Raw genomic sequence first — 16,921 nt, forward strand, 5'->3', positions numbered from 1 at the left:
AGGTCTTATGGTTCTTTCATAAATGTCACCAATGCACAGCCTCCTCCCTCCAACTCTTCCATAGACTCTAATGTTAAAATGTCTCAGAAGGTTCGTTTGAAAATCAGAAGAGCATGGTGTCTTTCCACTGTCACCACGTCCATATAATAAGCTCCACAGGCATGAAAACTGAGAATTAGGTAGACTAGACATTGCTGTCGCTCACGGTGAAAGAATTTTGTCAATACGACTTTTACTTTTCATTTGGGAGCGATTTGTTTCGGCCTGACTTTTCTGTTCATTTTAAGCAGCAAAAGTGAGGTGCATGTCTGTGTCCGTGTGTATGGAGCCCTTGGGTGCAGTCACTATAGCAACCAGGCTCACACCTGCCTGCTGAACGAGCTCTCTCTCTCTCTGCCAAGATTAAATCAAAAATGTGTGTTATATCTAAGCAGTTGTAGTAAGATTAACTTTTTCAATAGGTACAATAAGACAGGTTTGACAGGCTTTTGCCACAGATTAACAGTATGTCAGTAGTTAGTATAGGCTAACTGAATAGTGCCCTGAATTATTGCCCTGTTAAATTCAAGTTGATTGTGTATTGGTGGACTTGTCTTCTCCACACAGGTTTTTCAGATCTGGGCAGTTTGAGTCAGTTGATGACTTTAAAATAATCTTTTCTGACTGGATAATTAAAGCTCACAGCATCTACCTGTCTGTAGTGTATTTTCCCACATTTTAAATAATCTAATCTCATTTAATGTCTCTGTTTTTAGTCTGTATAGTTTATCTCCCCACAAATACGCTCAAAGTAGTCTTAAAATAAAATCCATAAAACAGTTCAAGATGATGACTTTTTATTTGCTCATTTAATGCCAGTTGCCCTCTTTCCTGAGTATAAGCGAATGAGTGACATAAAGAGAAAAAGTACCAATTTGTATGCTGGTGAGTCTTGTGTATTTTTTTCTCTGTCTCTCTATGACAGAGAAATATATATGCTCATTATTGATGTTCAAACTGATGCTCAAATTTCCAAGCACCACCTGAACGCCTCATCGGTCTTTAACTAATCACTACACCAACGGTTGTCATTCCGCTTTGCTCTCTGCTGTGGTAAGTACAATACATTCAGTACAGCACTGTTTTAATTTTATGATGGTAAAAATACATGTTTGACATTTAAACTCACATATCAAGTCTTTTTAAAGTTCAACAGAGTTCAAAGAATAAAGAAAGCAAAAAAAGAATAACCTTTGCTACCATTTATATAGGTTTATGACTTTTGCTGTTAGCAGCAGTGCTAACGCTAGCTTCAATGCTAATGCTAGCTATAGTGCTAACACTAGCCTTAGCAGTTGTTAACTGACAAAAAGAATATTCCTGTGATATTCCTGTGATATTTATTGGCGGTCAGTGAGACAAAAGTAACAAATGAGATTTATTATTGCCATTGTGCCTCAGTTTTAACAGTAAGAGTACTTCATGACTTTTGCTGTTAGTAGCAGTGCTAATGCTAGCTTCGATGCTAATGCTAGCATCAATGCTAACGCTAGCTATAGTGCCAACACTAGCCTTAGCAGTTTTTAACTGACAAAAAGAATATTCCTGTGATATTCCTGTGATATTTATTGGCGGTCAGTGAGACAAAAGTAACAAATGAGCTTTATTATTGCCATTGTGCCTCAGTTTTAACAGTAAGAGTGCTAGTTCTACCAGCAGTGCTAACACTAACTGAAGTGCTAACGCTAGCAGGAATGCTAGCGTTAGCAGCGATGCTAAGGCTAGTAACAGTCTAACAGTAGCCTTATATAAGTACTTAAATAAATACTTCAGTTAATTAGTTTGAATTATAAAATGGCTGCTGTATCAGCTGGTGTGCTATATTACTCTATAATTACCCTGCTGACTATAAGTTCAGTATATCATGTCGTGTGGGCTTTGTTTTTTTGTTAGTCTGATAACACTGTACAGACAACTAACATGTTATTTCTTGTCTTACACTTTCAGGAACTTGACTCACATCTGTGCTTTGCCTGGTAGGTGTGCACATACTGTTAGAGAAGTACACCAAAATTTTAAAAAAAGAGTCTGACTAATATAAGCTTTAAAGTGATGGGTTCAAACTTTGTGCTAGACCTTTTAAACACATTTTTATAATAAATACACATAAGTTCAGCTTAACAATTGGGCTAAAATATTTTTTTCGTACATTTTTGCACATTACATGTGATTAGTTAACAATTCACTCAATCATATTTGTATTTAAAAATATTATTGCTGAATTTAATTAAATATTTATTCTTTTAAAAAGTGCCAAATTGTGCAACTTTTTGCACATGGCAGCCGACAACAGTTTAGCTTGAATATTTGTTTTGTCCTTTTTCAGTAGTCACAATTAGTTCATACAATTACCATGTGATATAATTTTATTAAAATTATTTTTTTTCTTGTTTTTTGTTCACAGTGTGCAGAAGAAGAACAAGGACCAGATCTCCAGTCTTCTATCTCACATCCCAACCCCCCAACCCCTCTATCTTCTGTCCTACTCCACCTGTTGTCTCTGCCTTCTTTCCATCTGTATTTCACCCTGTGGTTTGTGAGAAATTTTGCCAAACCAAGAATCTTATTGCGGTTTGATTTAAAGCCGTGTCTCTCCTGCTCTGTCTGTTCTCTCTGCTAAATTTTCTCTCTACCTGTTTTTCACTCTTTGGCTTGCTGCTGAAAAATGCACAAGCCAATAAAGCAATAAAGAGTGCATATTTTGCCTCAACCTGAGAACAAACTGAACAAACAAAGAAAACTCTGCGGTTTGATTTAAAGCCGTGTCTCTCCTGCTCTGTCTGTTCTCTCTGCTAAATTTTCTCTCTACCTGTTTTTCACTCTTGGCTTGCTGCTGAAAAATGCCAAGCCATTAAAGCAATAAAGAGTGCATATTGCCTCTACCTGAGAACAAACTGAACAAATAAAGAAAACTCTAATTCACGGTTTGATTGTGATTTCCCAGCCGTGTTTCTCCTGCTCTGTCTGTTCTCTCTTCTAAATTTTCTCTCTAGCTGTTTTTCACTTTGCGCTTGCTGCTAAGTTGTGCCAAGCCAATAAAGAGAGTGCATATTATTCTCTCGACTGACAAACTGTCAAACAAACAAAGACATCTGTTTCTGAGAAATAAAAACTGAAATATAAAGACAAAGAAAACATCTCCTGCTCTGTGCCACTCTTATTTTATAAACATATTTTCTAAAGACTAAGAGAAACACTTGTGTAAAAATGCCAAGGAAGCAGAAAAAGTCACAAGCTGCAAAACAACGCTGGAAGAAGTTCCATGAGTTTCATGAAGTACCAACATGTGAACAAGCTGAGTGTGATTTTCCTCAGAGCTCTGCAGAAGACTTTGTGTCTGCAAAGACCAATGCTGATGGTGTCAAACAGGCAGGTCAACATGTTCCTGCACATGTACAACAGGTATCCTATGCAGATGCTGTAAAGATTGGATTGCAGCATGAATTTAATGATCATCAGGTAAACCATAGAGACCAACCTGAGGTGTCAAGTGCCCCACAGGTGGGTTATGCTGATATTGTAAAAAGAGGCCGTCACAGTGATGTGGCAGGACCATCTCATGCAGAAAGAGTGAACTTTGAAAACCAGCCCTCTGTTACACATATCTGTGCATCTCACAGCCAGGCTCATCCCAAATATGGAGACTCCAGAAACAAGCAGTGCACATGTAACTCACTCACATTTCTTGCTTTCCTTCATGAGAATGATAACATGACTACAGCTGACCTTAATCTGGTCTTGGATAAAGGTGATGTGATGTACAAAGAGGCCAAGAAAAGATTTCCTAAAAATATTCATTTGGCTACCGATGAGCTGCCAGACAAAGTTGATGCTCGCAGGTCTATGTATCATGTCGACATGACACAGCCTTCCCGGTATGGGACATTTGAAGAACCTCCAGAGGAGGCAGTAGATACCTTTCTGAGCTTAGAAGCAGGACTGAGCTGCCTGTTGTCAGATGTGCAGTATGCCTTACTGATTATGAGTGGATTGTGTATCGCAGTGTTCAGATCCACATCGGGCAAATATGGTTTCTTTGATCCACACTCCAGAACAGCCAGTGGTCTTCCTCTAGCACTATGGTCACGTGATCGTGGTACGGCTGTGATGGTGAAATTCACACTCCTCAGTGACATGATTAAGAGACTCCAGGATTCTTATGAAATGATGGAGATATCACCTTCTTGTAACTATGAACTGAAGCCTGTGCAGTTCTACAGTATGAGCACAGTCAACCTGAGTGATACTATCACAGACACAGTCTGCAGACCAACAGCTGCCACTGCTGTGGCACCTACTCACTCTGATACAACTGTTGATGAAGCAAACTCCTCTTCTCCAAGGAGAAACACAACCACTGATCTTACTGAGATCTCTCCAATGTCTGTTTGTACACCACTGGAGAAACAACAAGAAGTCCGTATGACTCAGTTCACATCACACGAAGCTCCTCAAAATGAATTTACTTTTATAACTACCAAAGAACTATCGAGTGACTTTAATTTCCTTCCATCAAATGATGTTTTTTCCTGTCAGTCAAGGACTGCAATAAAAAATGGTGCTAACTGTGATCTTTCTGATACAGTTATACAAAAAATCTATAAACTGACAAAAGTTAATAAACAGCAAAGGCGCAAAATGAAAAGAAGATTAATGGCATCAGACAAACCAAGAAATCAGAGAAAAGAAAACCAAAAAAGGAAAGAACGACAAAAGTACGCTTCAAATAAAGATTACAAAGAAAAGAAGAAATCTTCTACAAGCGAATCATATAAAAACAATCCTGAAGTTAGACAGAAACATCAACAATATATTAAAAGACGTTACTGTGAGAATGCTGAATTCAGAAAGAAACAACAACAATATATTAAAAGACGCTACTGTGACAATGCTGAATTTAGACAAAAACAAAAAAACTATATCACTAAAAGGTATCAAGAGAGCCCAGATTTCAGAGAGAGACAGAGATCTCGAGTGACTCAGCGTTATGCACGTGATAACGCATTCAGAGTAAGACACAGACAACTAATGAAACAACTAATGCGAGACAGGTATCAAAGTAATCTTGCCTTCAGGATTATGCACAATATGAGATGTGCAATGAAAATAAAAAGGAAATACAGATGGGTGAACAGACAAACCCAAGAGAGTGACAACAGTGTGATTAACGAGGCCATATCTGTGTTCAAATCACAAATCAAAGCTGGACCATCATACCCATGTACTGTATGTTTCAAGGCTTCATTTCCAAACCAAGTACGACCCTGCAGAAGGTCAAATTATGTCAAAAACCCACATGTAGTTACAACATGTTTGACAGGAAAGTTTGTTCATGTTTGTGATGAAAACTGCAGAAATGAGCAGTGCAATGTTCCCGATGAGAGAAAGAGAGAGTGGATTTGTCACACCTGCCACGATCATCTTAAAAATGGATCCATGCCAGCACTTGCTGTTGCCAATAAGTTGGATCTTGCTGATATTCCAGCTGAACTGTCTGATCTCAACATACTGGAGAGACATCTCATAGCCAAGTGCATACCATTTGCCAAGATCATTCCTCTTCCCAAAGGCAGACAAAGAGCAATTAGAGGAAATGTGGTCTGTGTCCCATCAGAGGTACAGGAAACTGTTGAAACACTACCTCGATTGAGAATTAATTGTCAGGTGATCAGAGTGAAACTGAAGAGACGCTTGTCTTACAAAGGTCATCAGCTGTTTCAGACTGTAAGCTGGTCTAAACTTGTGCAAGCACTGCATAAACTCAAGCAGATTCATCCACAGTATAAGGATGTGAGCATCAGAGATGATGCTGAGCTGTGTGATCCAACTCTTCCTGATGAAGATGATGAGGATGATGATGATGAAAACATGAATGAGGACGATTATGATGAGGCTGATTTAATGGAAATTGACAGCTGTGAGAAAAATGCACTGAGTGAAGCACAAAATATAAATGAACAGGACATTGACATGTTACCCTGTGATGGTGAACAATCGCATGAACAGATGAGAGATGATTCAGAGCAAGCAGATGGACTGACTAATGGTGGTTTTGCACTCGAGTCCTGTTTGCAGCCCCCTGATGTGGCTGAGGAGATATTATGTTTCAGTGAAGGAATCTACTCTGTTGCTCCTGCAGAGAGAAACAATCCAATAAGTTTTTTCAAAACACCTAAACTGGAGGCCATGGCCTTCCCTGTGCAGTTTCCTACAGGTCAAAACACACTTGATGAAAGAAGGCTGATCAAAGTATCCCCCAGTGGGTATTTCAAATCAAGACTTTTCTGCATTGATGATCGTTTTGCCAAAGACACAAACTATTTGTTCTTTGCACAGTTTGTGACTGAAATACACTTGGCTACATCCAGCATGACAGTACAGTTAAGGAAGGCAAAGCCTCTGACCAGAGATGGTAGAAAAATAACCTCAGGCATGTTACAAGATAAACATGAGGTGGAGAAACTGGTGCGAAATAAAGATGCAGTGAGATTCATGCAGCCTCTGAGAGGAACCCCAGCCTATTGGGAGAAAACAACAAGAGATCTTTTTGCCATGATCAGACAGTTGGGAACTCCCACGTTCTTTTGCACATTTTCAGCTGCTGAAATGCGCTGGCCTGAAGTGATCGAGGCAATAACAAGGCAGCAAGGTGAACAAGTGAATTTTGAAGGACTCGACTGGTCAGCAAAGTGTGACATCCTGAGAAGCAATCCTGTCACAACAATGCGCATGTTTGACAAGAGAGTTGAAGCATTATTCAGAGATTTACTCTTATCTCCCGCAGAGCCACTTGGCAAAGTCATTGACTACTTTTACAGAGTTGAGTTTCAGCACAGAGGAAGCCCACACATACACTGCCTCCTGTGGGTAGAAGGTGCTCCTGTGTTTGAGGAGGATGATGAGCAAACTGTTCTTGATTTTATAAACAAATACATCACAGCTCAGCTGCCTGATCCACATAAACAACCTGAACTGTACAAAAAAGTAACAGAAGTGCAAAAACACAGTAAGAACCACACAAAGACGTGCTTTAGGAGTTTAAGCTCCGGGTGCCGTTTTGGTTTTCCCAAACCACCCTGCAATGAGACAATGATCACAAGACCCAGTGAGGATGATGCACTGGAAGTAGAAACGGCAAAGAACAAGCTCAGACCACTGAACCAGCTGCTGAATGAACCTGAAACTGCTTCCATGAGTTTAGAGCAGCTCTTGGCAAGATGCAAGTTGACACATGCAGAATATCAGAGATACCTGAATAAAATGAACACAAGGAGTACGATCATACTAAAGCGTGATCCAAAAGACTCTTGGATAAATGGCTATAATCCACATCTGCTTGAAGCCTGGAACAGTAATATCGACATAAGCTTTGTTTTAGATGCTTTTGGTGCTGCAAATTATTTAATGAAATATATATCAAAAAAAGAGGGCGGGCTATCTGAGTACCTGAAAACTGTCATTGAGAACTCCCATAAGGACAGTGTAAATGAGTGCGATGAAATGAGAGCCGTCATGCAGGCATATTCAAAGAAGCGAGAGATCAGTGCACAAGAATGTGTTGCTCGTGCATGTGGTCTTCACATGAAGCAATGTTCACGTGCTGTAATATTCATACCAACTGATGATAATCCTGTGAAAATGAGTCGTCCCCTGTCAGTTCTGGACAACACAACACCTGAATCTTCCAATGTTTGGATGACATCTTTGAATGACAAATACAAAGCCAGACCTGAAACACCAGAGTATGAGGAGATGTGCATGGCAGACTTTGCTGCTACTTGCAGGATTGTCTATGGCCAACAGAAAAAAGGTAAAGATGTTTTGCCCCTTCTCAATGAGATGGGGTTTGTGCAAAGGCGCAAAAACAATAAGCCTGCTATCATCAGATTTCACCGCTGCTCACAAGAAAAACATCCAGAGCAATATTATGGAAGACTGCTTAAACTGTACCTTCCTCATCGTTCAGACCACGAACTGAAAACACCATCTTTGCCAACCTATCAGGCTTTCTATGGTGCTGGCTGTGTACAGCTACCAGGTACTGACCGTCTTGAGTACGTGCAACACATTGTCAAAAGAAATAGAGAAAAATATGAGAAAAACAGTGAGGAGATCGAGAGCGCTGTTGAGGAATATGAGCAGAACAGAGGTGTGACTGACGAATGGTGTAATCTGGCACCTGAATCAGATCTCGTAAGGTTGCCACTTGTTGAACAAGAAAGAGAGCGAGACAATGAAAATGAACAGGAAGATGTGCCCGACTACAGCCGTCAGGCTGATGCTTCAACAGAAGTCAGAGCCATCAGGGAACCCCCTGCTATTGATCCCACATTGTTACGTCAGATGTTTCAGAATCTGAATAAGAATCAAGCCTGCATATTTTATGCAGTTAGAGACTGGTGCATTAAAAGAGTCTGTGCTCTAAATCCAGAGCAGTTTTTCTTTTATATTAATGGTGGTGCTGGAACAGGAAAATCACATCTTATCAAATGCATCTACTCAGAAGCATCTAAGATACTGAGCAAAGTGCCCAGATATGCAGACGACGTTGACATATCAAAACCCACTGTCCTGTTAACTGCTTTCACTGGGACTGCAGCATTTAACATTTCTGGAACAACACTGCATTCTCTTCTCAAGCTGCCTAGAAGCTTAAAACCTCCCATTCAGGGACTTGGCAATCAGCTGGATGAAGTCAGATCAGAACTTATGAATGCTGAAATAATCGTCATTGACGAAGTGTCTATGGTGTCAAGACATCTGTTTGCATATGTAGATGCAAGACTCAAACAGATCAAAGGGACTCGGAGAGCCTTTGGAGGCATGTCAGTCATTGCTGTCGGAGACTTCTATCAGCTACCCCCAGTGCGACAGTCTAAACCTCTCTGTGTGCACAACCCATCCGAGATCGACCTGTGGCGGGAGCATTTTCAGATGATCACTCTGACCGAGATTATGCGTCAGAAAGATGATGTTGTCTTTGCAGAGATGCTGAACAGAATTCGTGTAAAAGGAAAGTTGGATGAGCTTTGCGAAGCAGATAGAGATTTGTTGTTACAGGCCATAACTGAACCAGCCCATTGTCCGACTGATGCATTGCACATTTTTGCAACTAATAAAGAAGTGGATGCACACAACTCTGCAACACTGGCTCTGCTCCACACTCATGTCATTGACATCGATGCAGATGATTTTAGAAAAGATCCTAGAACTGGCAGAATGGCACTTCAAGACAGACCATTGAAAGGAGGTAAAAACGAGTTACCAGACACACTGAAAGTTGCAGAAGGAGCTCGTGTCATGCTCACCAGAAACATTGACATACAAAATGGTTTGGTTAATGGAGCTTTTGGAAAACTACTTAGAGTAGTTTACTCTGAAAACGACCAACACATCATCAAGCTTGGACTTAAAATGGATAATGAGACATCTGGAAAGAATAACCGCACACCAGCAGACGACATGGTGTACATTGAGAGAGCAGAGGAGAATCTGAAGCAGAAAGGAGTGGTACGAAGACAGTTCCCAGTGAAGCTGGCCTTTGCATGTACAATACATAAGGTACAGGGTATGACAACCACATCAGCTGTTGTCTCTCTTAAGAGCATTTTTGAGCCCGGCATGGCCTACGTAGCTGTCAGTAGAGTGACGTCTCTCAGTGGACTGTATCTTCTTGATATGGAGGAGAAAAAAATATTCACCAACCCAGAAATCACTGCAGCACTTGAGAACATGAGACAAGCCAACCTTGATGACATGATGCCTCTTCTACACGTGAGACAAACCCTCAGCAGGTCAGAGGTTTTCACCATTGTTCATCATAATACAGAGGGACTGCCAGCTCACATTAATGACATCAAAAGTCACCATGAATTGTGTCTAGCAGATGTTTTGTGCCTAACAGAAACACACCTGCGGGGCTCTTTTGTCGCAGAGAGTCTCCACTTGGAAAATTATAATTTGTTCAAACGCAACAGACACCTGTCCTACACAAACTTTCCCCAGATGGCAAACAGAAGTGGTGGTGGAGTTGCTGTTTATGTGAAAAGTGACATTCAAGTGCATGAAAAACAGTACATCCATAATGTAACTGACCTTGAATTTCTGGCTTTAAAGGTTGAAGCACCAGTCAGTGCTCTGATTGCAGTTGTATACAGACCTCCAGACTACACTCTGAGGCCATTCCTGAAAAACCTGGTAAGCCTATTAGACTCATTGGAGATCATGGACTGTCATCCCATCATAGTTTGTGGTGATTTTAATGAGAATGTTTTATCCAGTGCAAACAAACCAATCATGGAGTTGTTTGAGTCTAGGGGATACGCACAGGTCATCACTGCCCCTACCACAGAGAAGAACACACTGCTTGACCTTATTTTCATTTCTCAGTCAGATCGATGTCTCCATTCTGGAGTCATGAAGACATACCATAGTTACCATGACCCAGTATACTGTGTATTGTCCTGTGATGATTCATGATCTAGATCTTTGAATACAGTAAGTAATTTCTATATTTTTGAATGACTTAAGAAAGTAGAGCGCTATTTAAAAGTTGACGCCCTGCATTGCAGTATAATGTTTGAATTGTTTACATAAAATACAATTACATGAATTAAGTAATGATATCAGTAAAAGATGACAATTTTATTTATTACAGAAAATCTAAAATTCACTAACAGTAACCTATAAATGTCAGAAAAATCAAATATAGCAGTTTAAAATGAATAGTGTAGGCATATCCTCTCTGCAGCCAGGCTTCAACATCCTGCCAGGCTGCCCCAGTCTCACTGTGGCTGGGAGGGAGGGAGGGTGGACCAGAGGATTGCCCACACAACACATAAATGTTCAACAGCTTCTTCATTGTTTCTGAGAGAACAATAATGACTAAAGGTTGCTTTTTAAAAAAACAAACAAACAAACAAACAAACCTAATTACAGCAATAATGACAGTTAAGCCACTTTATGTGTGCCTCTATTTTGAAATACTATTTACAAAAATATTATTATTTTGGTTTGTTATAAACTTTAAACTTTTTCAAAAGTACACAATTATATTTTTGGACCAATTTTACTATGAAACATAAATTTTTATGAGCTTTTATCATGTTTCTGGCCAGTGCAATCATCAGGGTGGGTCTGGGTTGATAACTGCACATTTCTGGCCAGAAATGTTTCAGCAGTGTTACATATGTAGTGCATATGTTACACTTGCTTTCTGTTACCAGCTGATACCCTACATTTGTATAGACATTTGATGGTGTGAGGTTGGGGAGTTGAGTGGGAGGGGGGGGGGGGGGGGGGGGGGGAGGGTACGGTGGGAGTTGAGGGGGGGTTTCCTTTCCTGTTAGGTTTCCTTTTTTTTTCTTTTTTCTTTTTTAAGCAAGACACAGTCCTCCTGTGTCTTCTCCAATCTTCACATGTAAAATCCAACAATGTGAAGCACATAGCAGCTAGAAACTGTAATGCCACAGATCAGAGAAACTTCATCATCACCATCTTCATCGCCATACGATCAGAGCGTGAGACTTCACATCTGGAGCACAGGAGAGATTCTGTGATAAGTCTTCCTTCTAGCTTGTCCCACAAGCAGTCGGTGAGATTTACTAACAACAAAAAGGGTTAATGACATTATTTCCATGAAAACATGTATTCATTCTTTGTGAAGTGTTTAAATTGTGTTTTCACTTGACCTTAGGAGTGTTAGAGTGTATTGTAATGTCTGTACTCAGGTGTTTCCCTCTGTGATCCATCCCCTTCAGAGCTGAGACACTCAGGACTGAACAGACGGCACAGTTTCTGTGACTGAGCCTCCAAAACACCTTCTTTGAAACCACTCATGATAGAAGGGCTTCATATTTGCAGCAGCACTACTACAGGTATTCAGTTTATTACAGGATGTGTTTGTTTCTTAGGACCAGCTCTGAGTGCACACTACCTAACATATACACCTTTCTGTTTATTACAAACCAACTACTCTGGATCATACGGCCAGTTGGCAGGAATGTTGCTGCAGGAAAACATCCCTGGAGATCACCATCATTGTCAGACTGACTGTGCCTCCTCTGTGCAGTGTCAAGATCCTCCCTAAATGAGTGTGTAAGTTAACATTTTCATTATTTTATTCCCTTTGACAAGACAAGTATCACTGATATTTACATTTACAACTACATATTCCTGTTTTCTGCTCTTCTTTTAAAGTCCTCAGCTATCCTGCTTCTGTGCTGCTTGCCACACATCAAACACTGGCCGGATGACAGGGAGGATCCACTCTGAAGTCACTGGACATGATGAGGATCATATGGGACTTCATAGTTTCACAGAAACGTTGTGCTCTGTGATTACAGGTTTTAAATGGACATAATGACTGCCTCTCTCTGATCAACAGGCTAAAGGATTGTTGTCATTGTTAGTGCTCTGTACAATGTATGCTTATTTAGTATTTCATCACAGAGCAAACCTTTATTTATTTAACATATTTTTATTTTGTTTTAATGTTGAATTAACTGTGGGGATTTTTTTAAGTGGGCACTCGGGATGTCATATGGCCAGAAATGTGGTAACTGGAATTCAACGTTATGGAAGAAAAAATCTGCTAAGAACAAAACACACACAAAACCCCCCAAGAAAATTCAAATTCATTCCATGTAATCCAATCTAAAACATTTTAAACTGCTGAACAGCAACACAAACAGTGTTAAAAAACAGTGTTAACAGAATGATTATGATGATTTTGTACCAAAGTTTCAGGTCACATGGCACACCTAGTGTGTAGTGTGGGGTATCAGCTGGTAAGTATAGGTTTTTTTTTCATATTTGTGTACTTAGAGTTTACATAGATAAAGCCTTGTGTATAATAATTAGTCATAACCACAACTCAAAGTCAGGGACTAACTAATTTTGGGACTTTGTGTCTGAGCCCAGGTTAAAACAATGTGTAAAAAAGCATTTAGTGGCATGGCTGAACAATGCTGTATGGATACTTATTTATCCATGTTCACAAAAAGGACTAATGTGTTTATTTGATTATTTGCACGTGTTAAACTGTGTCACCACCTTAGGCTTTCATTTGAGTTTACTCAAAAATCTCTATACAGTTCTCTTTTACCACTGTGTGGACTCTGTTTACATTAAAACATAAAGAAGAATGAGTAATAAAAAGATGTGTAGACAGATTAAGTAGGACGATAGAAACAGCTGTTCAGCCATGTTCTAAGAAACCAACACAATTTAAAGGTTCAGGATTGTGGTTTTAAAAGTTGAATTTTCATGTATTTCATATCTTGCTTATTATTTTTTATTTAGTTATTTAATTTAGTTATTTTTATTTATTCTACTAGTCCTTTTCAGAAAGAAGCTGTAAAATATGACTTAAGATTTTTTTTTTATTTTCTATGACATACAAAACAAATTGATGTATGTAATACTATTAAACATGATATACACATGTGTATATGTCTGAAAAACATTATGCTGTATATTAAAGTTTGTATTTTCTCCAGAATTTTTGTTCATCTTTTAAGTTCATTTCAGTTAGAAGAATTTGAACTTTTAATATTCATTCAGAGATTTTCTGACTCTAAATTTTCTTTTGTCATTACTCATTTTTTTATTATTTACATTTTAAACATGTTTAGCTTTTTTCCAACTTCTTCTTCTGTGTAACCTTCAGCTTTTAGCAGTTCAGCACCTTTGTTTTCAGGTTAAATTCGGTTTTTTTTTTGGTTTTTTTTAATCTCATTCAATATTTTTAACTCAAAATTCAGCAATTAATTCATTTCAGTGCATACATTCAGATTCAAGCATTCACACTGCAGTTTCTTCAGAAAATGCACTTTCTAGTTATTATTATTATTATTATTATTATTCAGGCGAAACAAGGGCCTTTTTGAGGGCCTAAACATGCTCAAAAACTCATGAAATTTTGCACACATGCCAGGTCTGGTGAAAAATTTTGTATTTTAATGGTTTTACATATGAGCACTGGGAAATGGCTCTACAGCGCCACCTATGCCTTGTTAAATGCAGCCCTACGACCACATCGTTTCAGCTACATGTATGAAATTTGGCACACATGTGTATCATGCCGAGTCGAACAAAAAAGTCTGTGGGCCCATTGACGCAAACCCAACAGGAAGTCCGCCATTTGGAAGAGAAGGTGACATTTTGGCTCAAATTTTGCCATTTCCATGCCTCGAACTTTTGCGAACTCCTCCTTGGGGTTTGATTTCATAACCTTCATATTTGGTCAGTGTCAACTACACCCTTGTGCCATGTTAAATTGCGGAGCTTTTGAGTTTTCACAATACTATGAGGCCGTGGCGCCATGGCGAATTTCGATGACTCGCCATGAAAATCTTATTGCCTCTCATTTTGTCATACATTTTCTGACCTTGACCAAAGTGAACACATATGATAAGGCTCCACCCCTGAACATATTTCAACTGCCATATTTGACACCAGGTACAGCGCCACCTAGTGGGAACAGGAAATGTCATGTTTTACACTTTGGGGTACAGTATAGTGATGGGTGACATCTGCAGCCTCAAATTTCTCCAGGAAAGCCTTAAGGAGTTGGTCTTGGGTTACAGTGAAAACTGTGACTTTTCGCGAAAGGGTGTGACCCCAGCAGCATGGCGAACTTTGATGTCACGCCATGAAGAAACAAATTAGTATAACTCAATGAAATCCAGTCTGATCAGTACCAGACTTTACAGGCACAATGTCAGACCCGCCCTGAACAGATTGATGTGCCCATTGTCGGAAATACGGACAGCGCCACCTAGTGGCAACAGGAAATGTCATGGCTTTAACTTTGTTGTACTGATTTTCACAGGTTGATCGTGGCCACCTCAAAAGCGGTGAATATCACCATCAGTCCCTCGTGATGCTTCAGTGCAAAAATTGTGACTTTAAACTGAACGGCGCACCCTGGTGGCAACGCGGTTCATCATGAAAGATGAAGTGGCTTTTGAGGGGCTTGGAAAGTTTATAGAGGCTTGAAATTTGGCACACACCTCCAAATGCATGAAGGCATTGTTGTTATGTAACCATTTTCCTTGAATAGCGCAAAATGGCTCCACAGCGCCCCCTACAAAATTTCAAAACATCAGCCCCTGCTCTGTGTTTCATCTATGAGTCTGACACTTGGTAAGCTTGTGTAAGATATCAAGATGTACAAAAAAGTCTCTTGGAGCAATATCCCAAATCCAACAGGAAGTCAGCCATTTTTAAATTAATGTGTAATTTTGATGACATTTTCCCCCCTTTTCAGGCCTCATACTTTGACGAACTCCTCCAAGGGATTTCATCATATTGAAGCATTCTTCAGTGTGTAGAATCTAAAGACCTTTGTGATGTTAAATTGCGAAGCTTTTTCCGTTCAGGGAAACGGGGTGGTCATGGCGGCACGTAGAGTTTCAATCACTCGCAAAAAGCAGTAATCTGCTGTCACTAAAAAACACAATGTCCAATCTCTCCCAAAGGTCGCAGGTGTGATGAGACTCGAGCTTGGAAATGTTTGTTATGCTATTTGTCAATAATGGTTAGAGCGCCACCTAGTGGCATGACTATAATCCTGGTTGAATAAGATGAAATGTTAGCTGGTGATTAAAAGTATGAAATCCATCAATGTGACATCACATTGGACGTGCCGGTTTGAGGTGTTGGCAGTGGCTCGACGTGTCGGGGGTGCGAGGGCCCTCATAACGCTGCTTGCAGCTTTAATTATTAGGGCCCGAGCACCGAGAGTGCGAAGGCCCTATTGTATCTGCTCCGTTTCTTATTATTATTATTATTATTATTATTATTATTATTATTATTATTATTATTATTATTATTCACCCCAAACAAGGGCCTTTTTGAGGGCCTAAACATGCTCAAAAACTCATGAAATTTTGCACACATGCCAGGTCTGGTGAAAAATTTTGTATTTTAATGGTTTTACATATGAGCACTGGGAAATGGCTCTACAGCGCCACCTATGCCTTGTTAAATGCAGCCCTACGACCACATCGTTTGAGCTACATGTATGAAATTTGGCACACATGTGTATCATGCCAAGACGAACAAAAAAGTCTGTGGGCCCATTGACGCAAACCCAACAGGAAGTCCGCCATTTGGAAGAGAAGGTGACATTTTGGCTCTAATTTTGCCATTTCCATGCCTCGAACTTTTGCGAACTCCTCCTTGGGGTTTCATTTCATAACCTTCAAATTTGGACAGTGTCAACTACACCCTTGTGCCATGTTAAATTGCGGAGCTTTTGAGTTTTCACAATACTATGAGGCCGTGGCGCCATGGCGAATTTCGATGACTCGCCATGAAAATCTTATTGCCTCTCATTTTGTCATACATTTTCTGACCTTGACCAAAGTGAACACATATGATAAGGCTCCACCCCTGAACATATTTCAACTGCCATATTTGACATCAAGGACAGCGCCACCTAGTGGGAACAGGAAATGTCATGTTTTACACTTTGGGGTACAGTATTGTGATGGGTGACATCTGCAGCCTCAAATTTCTCCAGGAAAGCCTTAAGGAGTTGGTCTTGGGTTACAGTGAAAACTGTGACTTTTCGTGAAAGGGTGTGACCCCAGCAGCATGGCGAACTTTGATGTCACGCCATGAAGAAACAAATTAGTATAACTCAATGAAATCCAGTCTGATTAGTACCAGACTTTACAGGCATGATGTCACACCCGCCCTGAACAGATTGACGTGCCCATTGTCAGGAATATGAACAGCGCCACCTAGTGGGAAGAGGAAATGTCATGTCTTACACTTTGTTGTACTGATTTTCACAGGTTCATAGTGGCCACCTCAAAAGCGGTGAATATCACCATCAGTCCTTGATGATGCTTTAGTGCAAAAATTGTGACTT

The 16,921-nt window shown here is 39.9% G+C and overlaps 2 protein-coding genes and 1 long non-coding RNA gene across 5 annotated transcripts in view; 2 read left to right on the top strand and 1 right to left on the bottom strand.

The window, feature by feature from the left end:
* Positions 1-16,921, bottom strand: part of gpc3 (glypican 3) — a 325,636-nt gene that overhangs the window by 197,878 nt on the left and 110,837 nt on the right. The window lies entirely within an intron of this gene.
* LOC309715121 lies at positions 383-3,176 on the top strand. The gene is made up of 2 exons (XR_014279147.1): positions 383-2,015; positions 2,444-3,176. It is a non-coding gene; the product is annotated as an uncharacterized lncRNA (long non-coding RNA).
* On the top strand, positions 3,898-12,022 carry LOC309715746 (ATP-dependent DNA helicase PIF1-like; the record flags this gene model as incomplete). Its single annotated transcript, XM_082549098.1, has 3 exons — positions 3,898-4,135; positions 8,006-10,236; positions 11,799-12,022. 3 exons carry the CDS (start codon positions 3,898-3,900, stop codon positions 11,802-11,804), a joined length of 2,475 nt encoding a protein of 824 aa, XP_082405224.1. The 3' UTR covers positions 11,805-12,022.

The sequence above is a fragment of the Aulonocara stuartgranti genome, assembly GCF_965226115.1.
Source record: "Aulonocara stuartgranti genome assembly, chromosome: 2".
Classification (NCBI taxonomy): Eukaryota; Metazoa; Chordata; class Actinopteri; order Cichliformes; family Cichlidae; genus Aulonocara; species Aulonocara stuartgranti.